The sequence below is a fragment of the Poecilia latipinna genome, unplaced genomic scaffold, assembly GCF_001443285.1.
Source record: "Poecilia latipinna isolate Pla-1442-1.1 unplaced genomic scaffold, P_latipinna-1.0 Scaffold1312, whole genome shotgun sequence".
In the NCBI taxonomy this organism is placed as follows: Eukaryota; Metazoa; Chordata; class Actinopteri; order Cyprinodontiformes; family Poeciliidae; genus Poecilia; species Poecilia latipinna.
This window is the reverse complement of record NW_015113928.1, coordinates 28,014-50,468: the sequence shown is the minus strand read 5'-3', so window position 1 is coordinate 50,468 and position 22,455 is coordinate 28,014. Positions and strand designations below refer to the sequence as shown.

The 22,455-nt window shown below is 36.5% G+C and overlaps 4 protein-coding genes across 10 annotated transcripts; 1 reads left to right on the top strand and 3 right to left on the bottom strand.

The window, feature by feature from the left end:
* Positions 1–1,149: 1,149 nt before the first annotated feature.
* gstz1 (glutathione S-transferase zeta 1) lies at positions 1,150–4,871 on the top strand. Of its 2 annotated transcripts, none has more exons than XM_015055372.1 (9): positions 1,150–1,413; positions 1,755–1,806; positions 1,894–1,961; positions 2,412–2,492; positions 3,300–3,425; positions 3,503–3,578; positions 3,671–3,723; positions 3,805–3,854; positions 4,701–4,871. In XM_015055372.1, the coding sequence occupies exons 1-9, from the start codon at positions 1,384–1,386 to the stop codon at positions 4,825–4,827; spliced, it is 663 nt and encodes a 220-aa protein (XP_014910858.1). In that variant the 5' UTR covers positions 1,150–1,383; the 3' UTR covers positions 4,828–4,871. The 2 variants fall into 2 exon arrangements, with proteins under 2 accessions (XP_014910858.1, XP_014910859.1); XM_015055373.1 differs by lacking the exon at positions 1,150–1,413 and adding an exon at positions 1,470–1,668.
* Positions 4,850–10,168, bottom strand: LOC106961563 (kelch domain-containing protein 1). Of its 4 annotated transcripts, none has more exons than XM_015055369.1 (13): positions 9,917–10,168; positions 9,667–9,837; positions 9,483–9,588; positions 8,961–9,071; positions 8,108–8,212; positions 7,855–8,032; positions 7,652–7,780; positions 6,811–7,043; positions 6,018–6,211; positions 5,852–5,943; positions 5,715–5,769; positions 5,459–5,556; positions 4,850–5,346 (listed from the first exon to the last, which is right to left on the bottom strand). In XM_015055369.1, the coding sequence occupies exons 1-13, from the start codon at positions 9,976–9,978 to the stop codon at positions 5,147–5,149; spliced, it is 1,734 nt and encodes a 577-aa protein (XP_014910855.1). In that variant the 5' UTR covers positions 9,979–10,168; the 3' UTR covers positions 4,850–5,146. The 4 variants fall into 4 exon arrangements, with proteins under 4 accessions (XP_014910855.1, XP_014910857.1, XP_014910854.1 ...); XM_015055371.1 differs by having other exon boundaries at positions 4,853–5,346; positions 6,856–7,043; positions 9,917–10,167; XM_015055368.1 differs by having other exon boundaries at positions 4,857–5,346; positions 5,715–5,805.
* Positions 10,169–12,820: 2,652 nt separating this feature from the next.
* tmed8 (transmembrane p24 trafficking protein 8) lies at positions 12,821–17,501 on the bottom strand. 3 transcript variants are annotated; one of them, XM_015055364.1, is made up of 6 exons: positions 17,213–17,501; positions 16,956–17,067; positions 16,777–16,861; positions 16,591–16,684; positions 14,848–15,147; positions 12,821–13,242 (listed from the first exon to the last, which is right to left on the bottom strand). In XM_015055364.1, the coding sequence occupies exons 2-6, from the start codon at positions 17,063–17,065 to the stop codon at positions 13,025–13,027; spliced, it is 807 nt and encodes a 268-aa protein (XP_014910850.1). In that variant the 5' UTR covers positions 17,066–17,067; positions 17,213–17,501; the 3' UTR covers positions 12,821–13,024. The 3 variants fall into 3 exon arrangements, with proteins under 3 accessions (XP_014910850.1, XP_014910849.1, XP_014910848.1); XM_015055363.1 differs by having other exon boundaries at positions 16,956–17,102; positions 17,349–17,501; XM_015055362.1 differs by having other exon boundaries at positions 16,956–17,102; positions 17,213–17,500.
* Positions 17,502–19,267: 1,766 nt separating this feature from the next.
* Positions 19,268–22,440, bottom strand: noxred1 (NADP-dependent oxidoreductase domain containing 1). Its single transcript, XM_015055360.1, has 6 exons — positions 21,994–22,440; positions 21,178–21,353; positions 20,056–20,236; positions 19,813–19,967; positions 19,539–19,731; positions 19,268–19,415 (listed from the first exon to the last, which is right to left on the bottom strand). Exons 1-6 carry the CDS (start codon positions 22,260–22,262, stop codon positions 19,280–19,282), a joined length of 1,110 nt encoding a protein of 369 aa, XP_014910846.1. The 5' UTR covers positions 22,263–22,440; the 3' UTR covers positions 19,268–19,279.
* Positions 22,441–22,455: the final 15 nt, after the last annotated feature.

Sequence of the window (22,455 nt, the reverse complement as noted above, 5' to 3'; positions counted from 1 at the left end):
ACATTTCCGCCTTTGTTTAATAACTCGCTTGACTATTGGGTAAATATGAAACAGGTCAACAACGAACATAGAAATAGAAGAGTAGATGCCACATTGCTGCCAAGTTGTAATGACACGTCAGCGTGACGGCCATATCGTGAGGGTCAAGCGCAACTGTGTAACTGATCCAAATCATAGTTAAAAACTGCATTTTCTGAATAAAATAAACAATAACGCTTACCTTTGATCAATTCTTGTGTTTTTTGTTTATAATCCCCTTACAAGAAATTAAGGTTGTTCCGACAAAATTACAAAAATATATGTAAACTTAAATACAACTGCAATGAAACAGAATCTGCTTAAGATACACTTATCTTAAAGAGGTACTGAATGAGAATCTATTGCATTATGCAGTTACCACCATTCTCTATAGTAACATAAAAAGTAAATTTCATAATTTTTTGTGATATTGTCTATTGAGCTGTTTAACTTTGACTACTCTTTCAGTTATCATATTATCTAAAACCATTTAAGTGTATTTTTTCAAATATTAATACCAGTAAACATTACAATGACTAGTAATAATATAGCACAGCTCTAGAATATGTATTTTATATCTGTGATTCATTTATTATGCTTTTTTTTTTACTGCATGGCAAAATTACACGTGAAAATCTGTCATTAATTTATTTGTTATTTTCTTTAAAGCATTCACACAATGTTATCTGGTTCACTTTGGTTTCTTTTTCTGGAACATGTTTGCTTTTCTCTCCTAAGTCTATTAGATAGTATTATTTTAGAAACATTTTCTTGAAAAGGATGCTAGGAAAAATGGTCATGATAAAAAAATAAGAAAGGGTTTCTCTTTTAATTCTAGATATTTAAATAGTACTGATATTTAATAGTTATGTTTTAAACTGATTTTAATCCAGCCTTGAGAATGAAAAGATATATAAGGTGTTTTTTTTTCTACCTCAGTTTTCCTCTTAGTCTTAATGCAAAATTACCTTACCTGAATGATCATTTAATACAAGTAAAGAATCTTTTTTACTTGAATTAATCTTTTTTAACCCCAGCTAAATGCCTCTCACAACATGGCGGCGCCATAAACGTGTGATCCGGACCCTCGTGCAGCATCTTTTCTTCTACATCTATGACACTGACTCGTCCACCATACTTTTTAAACCAGCCAAATTATGTAACCTGCAGCTGAACTGAAATCAGCAGGGTTAAAATATCACAAGCAGCTGTTTTTTAGACACCTCCAGTTTTTCTGCTTTCGTTTTTTAATTCTTACATGCTTAAGAAATGCGAATTAAGAGCGAAATGTTTACAACACAATAGTCGGTTCTGAAAGCCACAAGTTCACTTTGTTTTGATGTTTCAAACGTCACAACACCAGAGATGCGCTTGACCTTAGTTTGCCTAATGAAGGTATTGTAGTATTTTTATTGTTTTTCTGTTAGCTATGAGTGTGTAAGTGTGTGTGTTTAATGTGAAGCAGAGGAAGCCCGAATGTTGCAAAATCAAGGACCAAAGTGTAAGTAGGAGGGAATTCAGGGATGCATCCTATTGGCTGCTGGAGGAGGATGGGATTTTGTAGAGAACAAAAAAATACATGCAAAACTTGATTTACTCTAGTTTAGAGACATTTGGTAGAGTCAAAGAGCTATGGCAACCCAAACTAAGGTGAACCAATCAAATCTAATCTGCACGAATATATAAAATTATCTTATTTTCTGCTTTTCCTATGTTTATGCTTTTTTTCTCTTTAGCCTGTTCTTCATGGATACTTCAGAAGCTCCTGCTCATGGAGGGTCCGGATTGGTAAGTCATGCCTTAAAATGACTCAGCTTTTTTCTTTTATAGATCATTGTTATGTTAACAAGATGATATTAAACTTTTTGTGCACAGCTTTTGCTCTTAAGGGCATTGAATATGACCAGGTTGCAGTCAATCTAATCAAAGATGGAGGTCAGCAGGTACAGTAAACATTCACCGTTTCTCCTTGTGGGTGGATGGATGGATGGATGGATGGATGGATGGATGGATGGATGGAAATGTGCAGATATAGATGGAAGACTTTGCCCTTTTTGCCAACAAAAATACAATTTGATTATGTAATTTTCAAAGCTTAGAAATGTAGTATATTCCATGACATGACCAAAGAGTCTGGATCTCAATTTGATTGGTTTTCTTTGACAAATTTAATAAAATCCTTTATAACAAGGTTCAGTCCAGAAGACCTGATCCACCTATTAAAGATATGTTACTTTCTTTCTTTAAAACCAGAGGAGGTCCAACTTGGAAGCAGACTATTTCGGCTCATGGTTTTATCTTGTTTTGTATTTTGTAATAACTTACAAAATATTTGGTAAACATATTTAACCAATACTTGAGCTTAACCGATGGCAAATCTTTGTCCACTTCAGCTTACAGAGCAATACAAAACACTGAACCCCATGCAGCAAGTTCCTGCAGTGGAAATTGATGGCGTCACTCTGTCTCAGTCGGTAGGTTGCAGCCCTCTATTCATATCAACCTACAAGTATTTACAGTGGATTTTGAATGTATTCACAACTGTTGAACTTTTTCTTAATTTTATCCATTTACAACCACAAATGTCTGTGTAATTTTTTGTGGTAAAACAGTACAAGTTTAAAGAGCAAGGAAAAGTTAAGATTTTAGAGTTTTTCTTTTACAAATAAGAATATGAAAAATGAGGTATGGATTTTTATTTATGGATTTAAAGAGTCATATTTAACTGCAGTTGCAGCGTGAAGTTTTTTTTAAACCAGTGTTCCACTTTTAGAAACTAAAATAGCTCTTTTAAAATAGCTCTAGCTAAGACAGGAAGGTACATGTGAAGATCATTTTTCGAGACTTGTTAGACTCTAAATTCAATTTAGGGTTGAACATTTACTAGGCCATTTTAAGACATAAATATGCTTTAATCTGAACCAGTCCATTGTCACTTTGGTTGTATGTTCAGGGTTGTTTCCCTGCTGGAAGATGAACCTCTGTTCCAATATCAAATCTTATGCAGACTCATTTGCCTGTGTATTTGTGGAGTGAAAAGAGAAGAAAAGATTCTTAAATATTTTCCCCAAAAAGTTTCGAGTAGTCTTGTGTGGTACGTTTCAAATGAAATGATTGCAGCGTCACGGTGGGGCAAGTCGTCAGCAGGATCAGAAGCCAGAGCAATGTTTTGCGTTTGTGACACTAAATCCCAATAAAATACATTTGAAAAAGTTGAAGGGGTATGAATACTTTTTTAAAGTATGTTTATAATACTGAACACACTTCGTTTGTTCCTGTAGCTTGCAGTGATCCAGTACATTGATGAGACCAGACCAGGACCTCGTCTTCTTCCTGCAGACCCGAAGGCCCGTGCCCAGGTTCGCATGATTAGTGACCTCATCGCCTCTGGGATACAGCCTCTTCAGGTAGCTATAAAACAAAGATTTCTCTTCTACTTTGAATATCCTAAAAGAAATTTATAGCAACATTTGATGCATTTCAGAATTTATCCGTACTGCAGAAGATCGGAGCAGAAAAGTTACCGTGGGCGCAACATTTCATCAACCGTGGTTTTCAAGGTTTGTGGAAGATTTTGACTCTCATTGACTAATAGAAGAGCTCTGAATTATGTTTTCACTGGGCTTTATTGGAGTTTTTTGATTTCCTACAGCTTTAGAACCAATTCTGAAGCAAACTGCAGGGAAATACTGTGTAGGCAATGAGGTAAGAATATGATTACCAGATCAAATGTGAAAAAAAGATTAAATACAGCCAATAATTTACATTTTATCACTTTCATTTTAGATTTCCATGGCAGATATTTGTTTAGTCCCACAAGTCTACAATGCAGAGAGGTGAGTAAACTTTCCACCTGTCACATTAAGACGGTCTGTTTCTTTGTGAAAGATGAACATAAAGAAGGAAATTGATGATTATTATATTCCCTAAATTTAAAAGCTGGGTTAGGTTATTAAACAATATTTCAAGCTTTGAACATCTTACAAGATAGTGCTCAATCATTGGAAAATGGACAGTGTTTTGCACATAGTAGTAAAAAAAAAAAATCCTTGCAAATTTGTAATTCAAACAGGACGAAGTGAGTAATTTTATTAAGGACTTGCACTGCTCACAAAATTAACTCATGAATGCACATGTCCAATCATGCAGTTTCAGTACTTCTTACATAACTTGCTGTTCAACAATGACAACAGCAAAATTCACAAAAGGTGTTTGATCCATTAATTTACCTATACATTTCCTGGTACAATTAAATGTTGAAACAGTCACGCTGTTCACATGTTGGCATCATGAGATCAAGACAATGCCAAACTGCTGATAAACAGGACCTCACCATTGCAAAGCTTCAAACAGGATGTTCTTACGTTGCTCAATGTCATCAGCGGATTGCAACAGAAATAGAGAAACAGAAAAGCATAACGGTACTTTGCATCATTAGGGAACAGCTGCTGGATACTGATTTACCTCGAATCGAGTGACCGGCGTGTTCCTGAAGTCCATAGAAACCATTGCATGCTTCTGCTTAAATGTCCTACTTTCATAATATAATATCCTTGTAGAGTGAACTTACTTTTCCATAAATTTCCCCTGAAAGCTGAACTTTGTGAGTAATGCATGTCCAGTCCCTGCTGAACACAAACATTTAATTAAACAAAAATGACAAGTTTTTTAAATTTCTGCAGGTTTAAAGTGGATGTAGGCCAGTATCCAACCATCAAAAGGCTGAATGAGACTTTGGCTGAGATTGAAGCTTTCAATCTGAGCCATCCATCTCGCCAACCAGACACACCTGCTGATCTTCAAGCATGAAATGATGACAGTGTGGCATTGTTAAATAAAGTACTTTAAACAAGTGTTTTTATTGAATCAGCATTAATGAAACTCATAAAATATCCCACAGCACTATGTAAAAATGTTTTACCAACACACAATAACTCACAGATTTGTAATGTCCAAATCATGCAAATTCAAGATTTGTTATGCAAAGTGCAAAACTTCAGGTATTAGTACATACATCGTATTCCTAGTACATAATATGAGGTGACATTATGAATGATTTTAAAACCAGAATAAAGCAAAATAAACCACTTTTCTTTCACATCAGTTGTCTGTGACTGCATGGATATAATCATTTATCAGTAATTTCCAGGCAAAACTTTTGTGTGTCGTTGTAGAAAGAACCAGAGCAGTCAGACCCGCCAAAGACCAGCAATGTGCACTTGATATTTCTGTTTTCAACTTGCTCAGTTTGTAAATTTATCATGCTGTGTCCTGCACGGGGTTTAGAGCAAAGCAGGGGACATGCCACTGAGCTCCACATGCTGGTGTCTAAACAGGGGGAAGCAAAGCAGAAAATCTTAATTACTGAGCAAATGACTACAAATCAGCATCATTTTATTTTCCTACAAAGGCTTGCATATTGCAAAGTATCAGCACTCACCAGTGTTGAAGACATGCACATCCTGTAGAGCTCCAATTGCACTGCAGCCTCCACTGATCAAAATCCTGTTATCCAACACTGGAGCTGCTGCATGAAACCTGATCATTTACATGCGAGAGGGTTTCATCTGCAGCTTCAACCATTTTATTTTCAGCATAGTTTGATGGGATGATTTAAGACATCAAAAATATATATATTCTGGAAGCAGATGGCTTCATCGATGACATTTATCAAGGTCGATTTGTTCCATACTCACCCTCGAGGCAACGGTGGCATGTTCGCACTTTTCACAGCTGTGTACTCCATCAGTCCTTCACTCAGAGAGAAAACACAAACATCAGAGCAGACTGGAGCTTAAAATTGTTACTGACTGCATCGAAGCAGGCTGCTTACCCAGATCTAAAACATGAAGATCATTTAAGTAGGCAGCAGTCATTTGTCCTCCAAAAATGACCAGTTTCCGTCCAAGAAGCGTAGCTGAGTGCCTGAACAGTAAGTCCTGGGTCAGTATTGCAAAATATTTCAAACACAATTACTCTATTTTACAAAGCAGACTGACCCAAAGCGAGGCAGAGGCTTGTCTCCCTCCACAATGGGCTGGTACCAGAGCTCATATTCTGGGCTGAAGATGTAAAGAGCGTTGCTGCATTTATCTCCCAGTCCGTTGATTGGCTGAACTCCTCCGAAGACAAAAAGCTCTTTCTGGTAGAAAACTGCTGAATGGTATGATAAAGCTGGCACTTTCCCCTTTGCCTTGAGAAAGAAATTTACAAAAAATAATTTAAAAAAGAAGTGTACTTCTGTAAGGGGCTACATTTTAGTAATCACATACAGTCAATACTATTACTGGAGAAATTTGTAACCAAAATTTTTTAGAGAATATTTTACACATTTAATTTTTTGCAGAAATAAAAGTACTGTTGATATGAAACCTAAACATAGTAAACATATTAGATGGATAAAGTACAGGATATAACTATACATTAATCTGAAAAACAAAAATATTGGATTACATATTTTTATACAACTAATAACGTAAATGAATTATTAAAGCATAGTTTGGCCTGACTGATTTATAATGAACGCAAACGTTATACAACTTCTTTAAAGATTTTTCAGCACAGAGATGTTTAACAGAAAGCTACAATGAGAAATTTTCAATGCAAGTACAAACAAAACTGGAAGGCATTAAAAGTAGACAAAAGTCAAAGCATCCAGTACGAAAACTGTCAAGCAGCAGTAATGTAGTTTTATGACTTTTTTTTCTTATGACACCAACTTTCAATATATAAAATCTTAAGTGGACAAAAACATATATTGTTTTCCTCAAATGTCTGTACTAAATGATACACCTGAATGGGCTTCGTCCAGGAGCGGTGATTCTCGAACAAACCTACAGTGACAAGCCTCCACTTCCAGGTCAGAGTATTAAGGATGTACAGCTCGCTGTAGCGCTGACTCTCCCTCAGGCCACCGTACACAAAGACTGCCTTAGAGTCTGGGTCAAAGGTCGCCGTGTGTCCTCGGGCACATGGAGGCACGGGTCCAGAAGCAGAAGAGGTCATTGGGAACCAGAAGTCACTGTCTGAACAGATGTAAACAAAATGCCGAATTAAAAACAAAAAAAAAACCCTTCAGGAATGTCTGGCTTAGCACTACAAAATGTATCGTTCTGACAACAGACTATGTATTCTGTTGAGAGTTTATATGATAGACCAACACAAAGTTGCCTATTAGTAAAGAGGAAAACGGGGTTTCCTTTTTAATAAAAAAAAATATATATATATCTAAAAAGTATTATTTGCATTCAGAGTTAGTTAGCCCCCTTTCCTCCGATACCCATAATTGAAATCTAGAAGCTACGAAAGACTTGATAAAAGTGAAAAAGCTGCTACAGGACAACCCCAAATATACAGCCAGAGCTATGATGGATAAAAGCATTTTATGTACGAGAATGGACAATTAAAAGTTCAGAAATATATCAAACTTAAGTCTTGGAAATTGATCTGCAGACACCCCTTTGTTCAGCCAAAATACATAATAACCTTTTTTAATTGTCAGCATCCTTCAAACTTCCCATAATGCACGATTTGGTCTATCATATCCAAACCATGTACTTTGCAGTTTGTAGTTGTAACATTAAAAAATTTGAATAATTTTTCAAGTTCCTGCATATCAGCAAACTCCACTGACCCAACTCAAGCTTCCACAGCGAGTCCTCACAGTAGTTCTGATCCGAAGGTTCCCCTCCGATGAGGACAACCGTATCTGGGTCACTCAGACACATAGCGTGACTCCAGCGCTTTGAAGGACATGCTGAAACTAATCACAGCTTCTATGAACACAGTTTCTGTGCACACAGTTGTGACTTAACAGGTAATGTTTGTTATTCCCACCTTCTCTGCTTTCGTTTTTAATCTGCTCAGTTATTTTCTCCCGGATGCTAACGCTGCACAGTTTCCTCCTCTTGGAAGTGGAAGTTTTGTCCGTGTCCTCTGTGAGACTGTCTGTTTCATCTGAGCTCCACGTCGGGCGGGCTCGCCGATTAACGACAGTACGCCTGGGTGTCTTATCCTTTTAGTTGCACAGAGCACATTCCAGACATTACATTTATTTGGATATTAACAGTAATAACACCAACACACTTACCAAAGGCTGAGCTGCAGGGCGAGGAAAGTCGCTGGTCTCAACTTTAATCACTGGGAACTTAGAATAGCAAACACCATGGCTCATGTGTGAGGACTCTGAGATTATCTGCAAAGATTTTGGATGAGATTAACAACTGTGACACATTTCCAAAAAAGACAGTAGGGTTGGGCAATTAATTCAATTTTTGAAGATTTAATTTGTGGATGATCTGGATTTATTTTCTCCACCAATGCACTCAAGTTTGCGTAGTTCAGAGTGGTGTCAGCACACCCAGAGCGGCCATCTTGTTTGACAAGTATGTTAAAGCTTATATTTATTTGTACTTTGAATTCACTCTGATGGAATATTAGGCTATGGCTACAATTTATTTATTTTTTTTAATCAGAAGATCAAAGTTGTCATATTACCAGATTAAATCTGTAATATTAGGAGAATAAAGTAGTGTTTTTATGAGAACCCCAACACAAAAATCCAAAAATTTAAATAGGAATGTTGAGCATTTTGTTAAGTTGTACTTTGTTAGTTTTACAGATGATACTTAATACTTAGTAGGAATACCTCATCTTTTAATACATAAGCATAAAATTAGCAGTAGCAGAAATATTAAATTGCAAAAATAATTTTAAGATTTTCTTCTGGTAAAATTGCATTTTTCAATGTTCTTAATAATCAATTTCACTACTCCCAGAAGAGATGATTGAGATAAAAGTCACTTTCTGAAACAGGAAAAAAAGAAAAAGAAACTAAAATAAAAATGTCATTAAAACCAGATTCACACCTGGTCTGACAAAAATCTGATTTTATTTTTAAACCATTATCGCCCATCTCTAAAAGAGAGGTAGAGTTGTCTCACCGTTTCAGTTTCAAGAGTTTCTTGTATTGAGCTGGAGAGATCAGCCACACTGCATTGTTCTGAGATCAGGCGTTTCTGGGCCAAAGGGGTGCTGCTGACACCGATGTTATCCTGTGGCAAGAGAAACAACACACAATCACTCCTGCTCAATATTAAACCCCCACAATCTGATCAACAGTGTCAGTCGACACTTTGTGTTCTTATTCATTCCTGTTAGTTTTCCTTTTTTTTTCTTGGTACGTTTTTTTATTGAATTACCAAAACAAATCAGAATAAAATCCATGATGTACCGTTTTGTTATTTTCAGCAAACTTTACAACTTCCACTTTTTGGGGAGGAAATTTGAATTGGGTTACAAAGCCATTTATGAGGCTTTGGAACTCCAAATAAAACGTTTGCACAGTTTTTCTCTGCCAGTTTTATTTAAATCTCTGCTTCACTGGGTTCTAAATCTGCTAGAAATATTTGTGCAAGTATAAATGGAACCCCATACTGCCTTAATGAGAAATGAGGCTCTCCTACCTCTCTGCAGGCCTTCAGCACAATCTTCCCATACACTCCTTTCCTGCCTCTCTCTTCAGCCACTGTGATGATGTCATCGCTCCAGTCACCTTCCCACGTCAAACACCTGAGAGGAAAGGAGACGAACTGAGCATTTCCACCCCAGAAACCATTCATTTAATCTTTTCATCCACTCTTACTGTACTTTATCTGTGGGGACAGAGTCCCTATGTTCTGTGGCTGGACGTCCTCACTGACAACCACCTCTGCAGACAATGTTGCGTATTTGCACGACCAGTCTCCAAACCCGAAGATGACCAACTGTTTGGGGAGAGGCAGCGGGATGTGGACTTGGAAGCGACTTCTGTTAGATTTGCTGCGGAAACGCACACAATGAATTAGAATGCTTGACAGGAGAAACCTCTCAGTGCTAGCTTAAAAAACGAAATACATACCTACTAAACTGTCGAGGAGCGTCACGCAGGGACCAAATAACATAAAAATTCAGTTTCCCCATTTTGCCTGGACGTTATTAAAGTTTAAATAGCGGAGGTGAAACTAGGAGCTGCGCCACTGCGGCCTCTCGAGAAGAAACGCACGTGGGACTGAAGATCAATCAACCCAAAGTCAGCCCGCGTGCGAAGATTGTTTAAAGATTTAAGACAACCGTCATCTTGTGAAAATATGAAACCTGACGTTTTAACAGCCTTGCTACGGAAGAGGATTAGGGCCACTGGAAAAAAGAAAAAAAAATAAATCTGACTTTAATCTCAGAATTCTGACTTTTTTCTCAGAATTCTGAGATTAAAGTCAGAACTGTTTTATTTTTTTTTTCAGTGGCCCCAATCCTCTTCCGTACCATGCAGATAAGAAATGTTAATATATAGTCAACTATGAAATAATAGTTTTTAAATGCTGATGGAGAAGCAATAGAGACAAATCACCCATAATCACAGCATAATTTACTTATTTTTATGTATTTGCATGTAAATCGTAGAGCAAAATAAGTAAAAAAAAAAAAGAAGTTAAAAACAATTGTAAGAGAAGCTCCAAAACGAATTGAATTTTGGAAAAAAGAACAAAAGCTTAACATTTTATAACCCAATGAAGAGAAAATGCAACCAAATCAATAAATAAAACAATGCATATTATTTTTTTTATTATACACTGGATAAAATATTTATCCAATATTTTGTCCAGTGTAGAAGAAGAGTTGAACAACCAGTTAAATACTCCAGATCACCCTAAAAATAATGTCAGACACAGGTAACCAGAGTAAATACAAAATGCTGTTTTAAAACAATAATTTTATTTATTAAGAGAAAACATCTTTCCAAACAAACATGACACTCTTTCTAAAATGCAATAGCCCCTAAAACTGATCACTAGCGGTTCTATGTTTAGTGGGAACAACTGTCACCAAGTGGTAATGAGTTTGTCACATCACTCCAAGCCTGTTTACGGTCATGCTGCAGAATCTCAATAAACTTTTTCTAGGCTACACCAAACATTTCAGCAGAGGTGGACCAGCTGTTATTTGGATTATTATATTGCTCCAAAACCTAAGAGCATGTCAATGCCTGTGTTTTTCATCTGTTTTTTATTTTTATTTTTTTCAAATAGATGTACTATTTAAGTGATCTAATTCAATAGTCGAGCTGGCTAGTAAAATTGAACTAGAACATGTGGTTAATCACAGTTAATCTATGACAGGGATATATTAGTTTAGGTCATTTTTTTCCCTCTTTAATAAGTGGAAATCATAATTTGAAAACTGAATTTCGTTTTTACTCGGGCTGTCTTTGTTGTTAAAAACCTGATAATCTGAAACATTAAATGTGACAAGATCAAGCAACTGAAAAAACCTGTAAAGCAAATATATGTTCATTTTCTATCATTTTAAGACGTTGAAGATGTTTTCCTGTCACTGCTTTGAGCCGTCAAAACATTGTGAAAACGGGCTTTCATAATGCAGCACTACTCTAGCTTTCTCCCATCGAGTTTTAAAATCATAATTCATAGAAACATTTTGCAGAGGAGTTTCACCACACAAAGGGAACTAAAACGTTGTTGTCTTACTGCCTTTTAGAAGCTACGTTACTGTAGGACTGTGGCTGGCCTTCGGGGAGCTCTTAAAATAAAACCAGGTTACATCAGCACCTCCGTAACAATTACATCAATCCCCTAATGCTGGAATTTAATAGAAACACAAGGGAATACACTGAAGTACCTGCTAATCCTGGCTCTGCTGTGAGACTGGTATAAAATGTGGCAAACTAAACGAGCGTATTTACAGGGTAATCGTTTTGGAACCAACAGCTACTTTTATATCTCCCCTTCCATCCAATTAACGACACAGACAACTAGACAATCTTCTCTTTATTGTGGAATATAAATTTCAGGAACAAATAATATACTTTCAAGTGAAGTTATGGGGCAGCAAACAGCTTGAAAACAGTTGCTTTACATTGCATACAACATTAGCAGCCAAATCTGTGACTTCTTTGGAAAAATGCGCATGTGTGAAAGTGATAAAGTGTCAGCTTTACAAGAAAAAGGTGGCCCAACACACGAAGAACATCAAAAAATAAGCACGGTGATCTTCACTTACAAAACACACGTGGATGAAACACTGCAACTGGCCTCTACGTTTAAAACAGATAATTAAAACACTGGCAAAGCAAAGGTAAATATTGAATCTAGAGCGATATTTGATGAGGGCTTTTATATGCGCCATAAAAACTGTGACTTCAGTATGGCAACCTAAAATCTTCCTTCAACATACCCACTGAACCAGTAGAGAATGGACAATGCTCAAAAAAATAAAGGGAACACTCAAATAACACATCCTAGATCTGAATGAATGAAATATTCTCATTGAATACTTTGTTCTGTACAAAGTTGAATGTGCTGACAACAAAATCACACAAAAATCATCAATGGAAATCAAATTTATTAACCAATGGGGGCCTGGATTTGGAGCCACACACAAAATTAAAGTGAAATGTTCCCTTTATTTTTTTGAGCAGTATATATTATAAGTCCTGATTCACATGATTAGATTCAATTAAAAAAATAAATAAATTACACAACAAAGCAGAATGATTATCACAACAAACAACGATGGAACAGAGAAAAAGAAAAGAAAGGTGCATACATACAGACGCACGCGTGAAAATAATTTCTTCAGAGCACTGCTGATTAAGGACGTGGCCTGGAGAAACACACACTGTGCAGGTTCTCCCTGATCGCTGCTACCATAGAAATGTAACAGGTAAAGACAATATTCGGTTTATGACGGGCACTTGACCAAACAGCACAGAGGGGATATGGCACATGACAAACGCAAGGCTTCTCTGATTATATTCAAACAGGACACTGACACACATGATGCACTGAAACCCATTTAACCTGACAAGCAAATATAAAATTGATGTGCCTGCATTTATTTCTTAAATTATATATCTTTGTTTATTCCATGTCTGAAATCAAAGAAAATAGTTCATTGTTCTTAGGAGTAATATTCAGGAATTTATACATTCGTGAGCAACAGAGCTGGCGTCTCAGGCACTGTAATACACCCTGTAGTAGAGAGTTTTGTTCCTCCAAAGGGAGTAGGAGTTGTCGAACTTTAGGAGGTACGTGCCTTCACCTGGGAAGTCGTGGCTCCCGCCCTGGACGGACAGATGGCTGTCCTGGCGGTACACAGGCAGGATTTCCGCCAGGTTCGAGTTGGTCTGGCTTTTGGAGCCTCTCTCGACGTCGTCGTTGCCGAGAGGCCCTGCCACACACACACACACACACACACACCACATAAACCAAAATGTCAACATGCTGCCTCACACTTGGGCAATAGCTTGTTGTCAGTATCAACAACGTTAAAAAAAAAAAAAACACAAACTTTTGTTTCAAGACAAATAAGAATTTCTCTAATACACTTTCTGATGATATAGAAAGGAATCGCTGTTGATGAGCACCGACAGAAGGCTTCTACATGTTTTCCTTACTCACAAAAAATATAAATCATGGCGTTTTAAATATTTCTGACTGGAAAAAAAGTCATAGGCAAAGCTTGGAAACAAAAACCTGTTTTGGATATGCAATTGGAAACCACACCCTGACAAAATCCATCAGCTTCTTATAACTTGTGTTACACTAAAAACAAAATCCAGAAAATTTACCTTTTTAAGTGGTTTGTGAAGTAACAATGCTTAGCTGAAAATTTCTAAATTTACTGTTTATTATAGATTTTTTGCCAAAGTCTGTACTTCAACATAAAAACAACAATAAACACATGGCATCACAATAACATTATTCTAACTTGAACATCTGATATGATTCATTCTTTTCACAAGAGCTGGAATAATTTTTCATATTTCAAAGTTATTAAAGCTGTCGGATATTTTTTTAAAATACTGCAATGATGATATCAGTTGCAATCGGTGTTGTGGAGCTAAATTTTTTGTAACTTGTGGACAAAAAGAAATGTTTTTCACATGACAAACTTAAGTTGGAGAGTGAAAGACTCCTCTGGGGCAAATTATTTTATATTTTATGCAGAAATTAACCAATAGGAACTGCTTTTCACCTTCAAAACAAAGACTGAATGCTTGTGTGTGTGCACTAACAGAGGCAGCACAGGCATAGTTCAGATGCTGCAAACCGCAAAGTCTTTGCACTTAAGCTACACAATAATACTTTCAGCTTTGCTTAAAATCTAAGAGTATCAACTGAGGATTAATAAGCTAACCATCTCAACCACTAAATTAAACAACGTTTTTTTTAATTTGGCTTTTTTTGTTGTTTGTTTTGCACCCCGGTTTTATCGTTAATGTGCTGGAGAAGGTGCAGCTGAATTCTGTCACTTCTAATTTTCCTCTCAGTCCATCAAACAGGCAAGCATAGCTGAATAATAGCACAGATGTGTTGAAAATATGCAGTGGAACATTTTGCTAGCTAATTTGCCTCAATATCATTCGGGTTTTATGGAACACTAATCCTGTAGTGGTTTAAAAGTATTCGCAATTACCAACATGGCTTAAATGAGCAACTTTTTAGTCAAAACTTTGGCTGTAATTGCTGAATAACATGACCTACATTTATTTCTTCAACTTTGTTTAATGATAAATGGATGAGAACTGGAAGGAAATGTGAACTCAGTTCCGAATGTTTCAGAGGGGAACCATGAACATAAATTAGTTCGTTTTAATATGGCTGTACTGAGCTTACAATGCTGGTCGCAATAAGTTCTCTAACTTTCCTGCGTCTCATCTATTGTTAGAACGCTTGAACAACAGATGATTCTCAGACTTGTAATAGTAATAAAAGTTGCAGCTTTATGTATCTAATCCTATGTCACCCCAAAGACTCTTTGATCCAAGCTCACCTTCAAGCTCTTCCTCTTCGTCTTCGTCATCACTCGACTCGCTGATGTGCACCGTGATAGATCTGCTCGTCACAGGGGTCCAGTCAAAATATATGCCAAAGCCAATGTCAAAACCGTCTGTGGCAAACTCCCAGCACACTTTTTTGGCCTCGGGGACGGTGGGGACGTGGACCGTCATGATGTCTCCTCGGTACACTGTCACAACGCTGTCCTTCTCAGTTCGAAGCTTTGCCTTCAGCTCCTTCACTGCAGCAGATGTCCAAGTTGTTGGAGGTGGCAGGGTTGGCATCTGGGCTGCCTCTGGGTGGGGAAGAAACATCGGTTTGCGGAGAGCAAATTTGGTGTTTTTAAAGCATATGGCTCACTACACATTGCCCGTTTAGACATATTTATAATTAAAACAAAACAAATTACTCTAGGAAGAAGTTTCAGGCATTCAGTATCAGTGAGGTGTTTAAAATTATAATCAGAAGAACCATAAAAGTTGCTAAAATAGACAGTATTTTTGGAGGGGAAGCATAAATCCAGTTACTAATTTTCTATTGTTGTGCTTTTCAACTAATTTTGGTTGTCATACAAGGAGAAAGCTAAGGAGATGGACGAATTGACCAAGAGTCAATTTCAGCATACAAGAACACTCTTCAGTGTGGATGTTGTTAAGGAGGGAAAAAGAGCTAACATTTAGCAATTTTCTTTCTCAGTAAGATTATTAAATTCAAATCAGGAAGACTAGACAGAGGAAACAGATTCTATGGCATGTCGGTGGGTCTGTCACAAGAACAAATTTAGCTGGACAATAAATTGTCCCAAAAATGATTGCAATATATAGTCATTTTGAGGCCATTTTCAATTAATATAACAATAATAATAATTGCATATTAATGGAAGTAAAGCCTCTCAAAGATCAAAAAACAATTAACACTGAAAACGGAAGACATTTTAAATATCCAAAATAAATAAACAAACAACTGACACAAAATGGATTATGAAGTTTCTGCAACCAAAATTACATTTAAAATAATATCAATCATTCAGCTTAGACGGGCAAAAGTGGGGTTTGGTACTTTTGTAAAACTAACCACTTCATATTGGGGTGTCAAATGTTTGCATTGACCCTGCTTTAGACATTTTTCAAAATGTCGTACAAGAACATTTTGTATGACAAAATGGTATTAGCAGGCTTACTTGTCGCAATATGTCTGAGGTTCATTTAGGCTGCAAGCAAGAGAGAGTAGGACTTACAGTTAACAACAGGAAGGCTGAATTATTTACATTATTTTTTATAGATACAATAACAAATGCATGTTTTATAAATTTTTTTATGCATTGAATTTCCACTAAAAGTACCAGCTATTCTTGTTAAACCCATTTCTCTTGTCATTGTATTTTTACATAATTTCCCATGGCATCCTATATAAGAAAATGCATATCTCCTCTGTAAAAGTTTTACGTTTCTCTTTAATTTCACACTAAAATAGAAATAGAATTGTGCTTAGCTTGATTTTTAAAACTGCAACAAATTCCCTAAAGAATAATTTAAATGCTATCTTGTAAAATTTGCAGCTCTAAGCAACTTTTATTTTAGCTGGCCTGAGGCCAAAAATGGCTCTTTGGAAAGTCAAGGTTGAAAATCTTAGGGAGAAAATGGTATTAGCAGGTTAAAGCTTTACAAAAAACAGATTGGAAATCAGTTCTGTAATAAACAAGGCGTCAGCCATGTCAGCACACTCAGCAGGTTCTCACCTTTGATTTCAGCAGAGAGCTGACAGGTCCCAGCACTGTTGTTCTCCTCGCCTCTTTCCCCCAGGGCCAGCTCTGCAGGAGCCTCTTCATTACCCTGAAAGTGCACATGCATATGGCACGTTATAGCAAAATAAATAACATTCAACTTCCAGGTTACTGTTACTTTTTGACAGCTCTGCAGCATGCCTTGGCCAAATCCTCCTTGGTCTCATTCATGCTGGCTTGATTGCTGGATTGGGTGAAGCTCTCCGTCAGATTGGTATTCTGCAGACTGGAGTAAAGAGATTTACAGTAAGAAGAGGAAGGGAAAAAAAACGATAGAGTCAACGATGAGAACACATCAGCAGCTCGGAGCAACAAGTTACCTGCCCGGCGGTTCGCTGTCGCAATGATGGGAGGTAACTCCGGGGAAGGATGAAAAGGACAAGGATGACAGTCGAGACTGGAGCTCAGATGTAGCTTCTAAACTCGCCATGGCTGTCATGACAAGACAAATACCTCTGACTGCAGGGCTGGAAGAGAGGAGAGACCGCCCCTCAGAGCCAGCACAGGGAGGAGGGAGAGACAAGTTAGCCTCTTTACACAGGCTGGAACCAAAGCAAACAGAAATTAATCTACTAACCACAACTAAAGCGAAGAGTAATCTTTCGACGTCTCGGTTCAGGGTTTCCTTTACTTGTTTGCTCTTCCTTTAGCTTACATCTGGCTAGCCATTAGCTACACAGAGAGCAGTTAAAGTGAAGCCGACCTTTTCTTACCACAACGTAAGACTGACGGTCCGATTTAGTGTACTCGAATCCAGCCCAGGCCATTAAAAATTTAACTCCATATCCCTTAAATCAGGTGACAACTATCCACACAGCCGTGCTTCTTCTTCTCAAGGAAAAAAACGAACGCGATTTTCTGACTTCCGTCTTTTTCCGAGCGTTGACGGAAATATACGAATATGTAGACGAAGAAGCGAGGACGCTTCTGCTACAGCAGCAGCTCTAGATTAAAAAAAACAAGAGGAAACATGCAGAGGTGGATGGAAACTAGCTACATTTACGTGAGTAACATTTTTTGGGGAAAATTACTGTAGGAGTAGTTTTACTTTATTTTAATTCTTACTCTTTTTTTATCTCCATATGCTACTCTTGAGTAAGATCTTTGGATAAACTTCACTGACTGAAGAACAAACATGTTTTTAACAGAAAAAATGCACAAGACAGAACATTTTGTTGGAAAAGAGTGTCTTGTGCTCATTTTTTAAAAATAATCATATTGTGACACTTTTTTCATTTTAGTTTCAAAAATACCAGCATTTGCACAGAATTTTTAGTCTGTCTGACGACATCATTTTTAAATATTAAATCAGATGTTAATACGAGTTACTCAGAATTTATTAAGTAGCCTTTTTGCCAAATTATATTTTACTCCTACTTGAGTAATTTCTTGGCCGGCAACTTATCACTTTGCACTTGAGTAGTCTTGCTACTCACCTCTGGAAACATGTTGTTCATTGTAGCAAAAAGGAAATCTGACTTTTTTTTTTTTTGTAGAAAAGCTGAAAATACAGCTTCAAAAGCCAGAAGCATTTTACACGGAGTTCCAAAAAATAATTTAGTGATTTTAGGGATACATTTTAACATGTTTTTTAAATTATTTTTTGTATGGTGAATACTCATAGCTAATGCAAAATATTTACAGAAATGGGTAGAGTACCCAAAAAAAGCAATTTTGATTATTGTTCTCCATTCATTTAAGTTATTAATGACAAGAAGAGTATCTATTACTGAAGTAATAGTAGCAATATTTAATAATAATTTTATTCATGTAAAAGTAAAGATTATGGTGCAACAAAACTACTCCTAAAAGTACTTTTTTCCCCAAAATGTTAATGCAAATGTACCTCAGTAGTAACTATAAACCACTCGATCAATTTCAAAGAAAATTACTTTGTTCTTTAAATTGATTGATTTTACATCTTCAACATCTTTATGTTGCAACTGAAATATGTATTTTACACCTTGAATAAAATAAAAGACAAGCAAAAATATGTGTTCCGTACTGTTTTTACATTTTAAACATCTACAAAAAAAATGCACATCTTCGTTAGTAATTTTTGTTGCTGCTGGTCACAGTGGTTAGAAACTACCTCGTCCTCAACTTTAATTCTAAATAGATGGAAATGAATGAGAACAAATTTACTGGAATTTCAATGTTTCAATCCATACAAGCATCCTGCAAAGTTATTAGGGTACAAATACAGCAAGACACTAGAAGACAAGCTCTATTATTGACAGTGAATGGCTTAAAAATAAAGGAAATGTTGGGTGTAACATAATAAAAAAGAAATAATAAGTACAAGTAAAAATCATTATAAAAGTACAAACATGGCATATAAAACAAGTCATAGATTTTACATTCTTACATATACTAGTATTACAACTAAAATAAGAACTGTTGCATATATTTTAAAAATTTAAATTTAAATCAAGTGATGCTTTGTTTAAGAAAAAAATAATTATTTTTATCTTTAAGACATCACATAATTTGCTATATGCTATTTAATTTTATAACAACACTAATTGTGACAAATTAAATACCAGAAAAGGCTACATCAAGTTTTACAAAATCCAATAAGAAAATGTTATTCTAAACTATGTGTTAGATATTGACATGTTCTCCATATTGGGATGTATTGTCGTCATTTTATTGTGCTTTTCAGGTTTGATTTGTATGTTGTCCAGATGTTTTCTTGAACTGGTTTGCTGTTCATTACAAAGTGCAGCAGTGGTGTCTCCTTGGTTTGGGCGTCAACGAGAGAAATCCAGGGAAAAGACCTTTGTTGAGTAAAGAAAAAGATATTCCCCTTTGTTATAGTTTCTTCTTTTTGTATTTCTTTGTACTGCAATTGTTCATGTAGCAGAAGGTTAAATGCAATACCGCATCCTTCACTAACTCACTTATTTGGATGGAGAAAAGATGCGGAAGCGATGAAACTCTCTACTTTTAAAGGCTCGTTGTTCATGCTATTCTCTGCAAATATGCTGTTAATTAGAGAAAGAGCCTCACTGGATCCCAGACAGACATTGGTGCAGATGTTTAGCAGGCTGTACAACACTCCACAAACCCATTTCAGGCCTAGAGTGATGCCACCTACAATTTAAAATCAACATCATTTAGTAGAAAAACAACTTTATGAAAATGAATATTCAACTTAAAAGAGTTCTCACCAACCTTTCATAGCTAGAGGACATGATGCCTCTATCAGTGATAGATCTGACAAAGCTTCGGTCACACGGGAGAAGGACAGCCACAGGTCTGAGGTGTCGCACGCTTCCACCTGATACTGTGGTTTCAGAACAAAACTGTGGCCAAGACGTTGAGCTAAACTGAGATGAAAAAAAACATTAAGAGTGAGAGATCAATCACGTTTGCATCAAAACAGCACGTTGCCAGCGTGCATAGGTGCGGGTGTACCGGTTGACGGGCACAGCTGTGATGAAACTGTAGACAAGGCAGTGCTTTTGCAGATGAGAATGGAGATCAGCACAGATTCTGTCAAGGTGAGAAGGCAAACAGCAGAGGAACAAAATGTCCGCCCACGCTGCCAGACAACGATTGTCAAAGAAGCACTCGACTCCTGGCGGGACACACTCCTCTGAAACACACACATTCGTTATACTGGTGGTAGAAAAAGAAGTGAGCCAAATCTGTAGTGAAATATCTAAGTGGTTTGCTGGATTACTTACTATTTTGCCCATCAAACAACTTTGTACCACTACAACTTTTTTATCCTTTGCCACGTCAGAACCACAAATTTGTATTTTATATGATTATGTGTACCTACAGGCTTAGCTCAGTCAGATTTGAAGGAGCGCATGTGTGAACAAGAAAAGCCACATCATAACATTATGCTGCCAAAGCCATTAAGCAATGAATGACATGATGAAATAAACCAAATTAAAAAATGTATGTTCGCATGAAAACAAATATAACCACAGACTTTGTTGTGAAAAGGCTTCAGTCATTAATGTAAAATACCTCAATTTTTTGAAGGACCCTTTTGTTTATAAAGACTCTTGTGTCCTTTTTATGGGTTGTTTGTTTATTTATTATGGATATTTAAAATATCTTCCAGTTCCAGTGTTAAATGTTCCTTGGAAATTAAATTTATTTATCTTTGAGAGGGTGAACTTGCATTATTATGCCATTATCATTATATAATTGGAAAATCGTCTCAAAACAACGTAATTGTTTAATTGCAATAAACAATTTAGACAACTTACCATCCAACAATATTATGTGCTATTGTGACATCAAGTTGAGACCATTTTGAAGCACATACCCTAACCCTTGCTGCTATTTTAAGGAAGATTAAATCAACTTTAGTGATCACCTGGGTAACTGTAGTGTTGAAGGAGAGACGTTTGGGTTAAGAAATGTATGTTGTTTAAGCACAAATAGAAAAAGAGGTTTAAATGCAGTTAAGGGTAATCTTTTCTTCCATCTTTGTTTTTCAGGCTAAACAGGTCAAGAATAAAAGGTGACGTCATTCATTTTTGCAGGAGGAACAACAGATTTACTTTGAAGTCACCATACCTGCTGGGTTTCTCGTGGAGACCTTAATCTGTGTGGGTCTGATGGTGGTCTTTTTAAGGAGGCAGAGTAACAGCTGTTTCCCCAGGGTACCCAGACCAAGTATCCCCACAGAGAGTTCACCATGCCCTTTTGATGCATATAACTCCTTGGCAGCAGTCCTCCTTTTTATGATACATCTGGAAACATCACAGCAACCTTATTGTTCATGTGAAGCACAAACTGTTTAAGCCTATTGGTCAGAGTTTTTGCTAAAATCAGCGAGTCTCACTTTAGACATAAACACCTATAGAACATCGTGGGATTCTTTGTAGATGTATTTTGTGGTAAAATGATATTAATTTAGGATTTAAAAAAAAATGTTTCTGGTAACATCACATAAGGCCTAACACAACTGATCAGATTTATTTTGAGCTCATTCAGTAAAGCTTCATAAAAATGTAGACACTATACAAAAGGAAACCTGGTGATACAAGCACAGTACAGTATGCACTTAGTTAGTCCATGCTGTATAAATATAAATAATAATTAATTAATAAATAATTCATGTTAGGTAGATTTCTGAAAGGAGACTGTCCTCAATTCAACTTAACAATTTCAGTTTCTGTCCAAATCTGCTAGTGTTTACTCCTCTTGTCACTGCTGGTCACTGTTTATTAATGCTAGCTAACCTGCCAGATGTTGGTACTTTAAAAAAAAAAAAAAACTTTCAAACTAAGCTGAAGTCCATACGTCATTATCCGGCTGTGATAAATTTAAGCTGTATATTTAACATTTTCATACACTAACGACTAGACACGGTTTAAGCAGGCAACTTACTTTAATGAGTGCACCAACTTGCATAAAAAAACTGCGTGCGCGCACCCGCAAAACGTCAGTCCAGCGTAGCGCGCACGGAGGTAAAGTAGCTTCTTTTCATTAACAGTCAGTTCTGCCTCAAACGATAAAATAGTCAAACCAGAACCAATGTCCGACATACCCTGTAAGTTTGATGTGAGGCTGTTGACAGGGTTGACTTGTCTACAAAAAAAGCGGCATTGTGTTGTCATAGTAACACCAACTTTGGATTTGAAGGTGTTCTCCCACATTTTTTTACACCACTAAGTGGTAAGTTTTGCGTGGTAAGTTTTAATGAGTTTAGACGAAGATAAGTATACCTTTCATACTTACACTTTTTAAAATAAACTGTAAGTCTGTGAAAAACGATGAGCGGTGACGTAAAGGCGTGATGAAGATATGACGTTTATGTTTGCAGGGTAAAAATCAGAATCCAGTCTAACG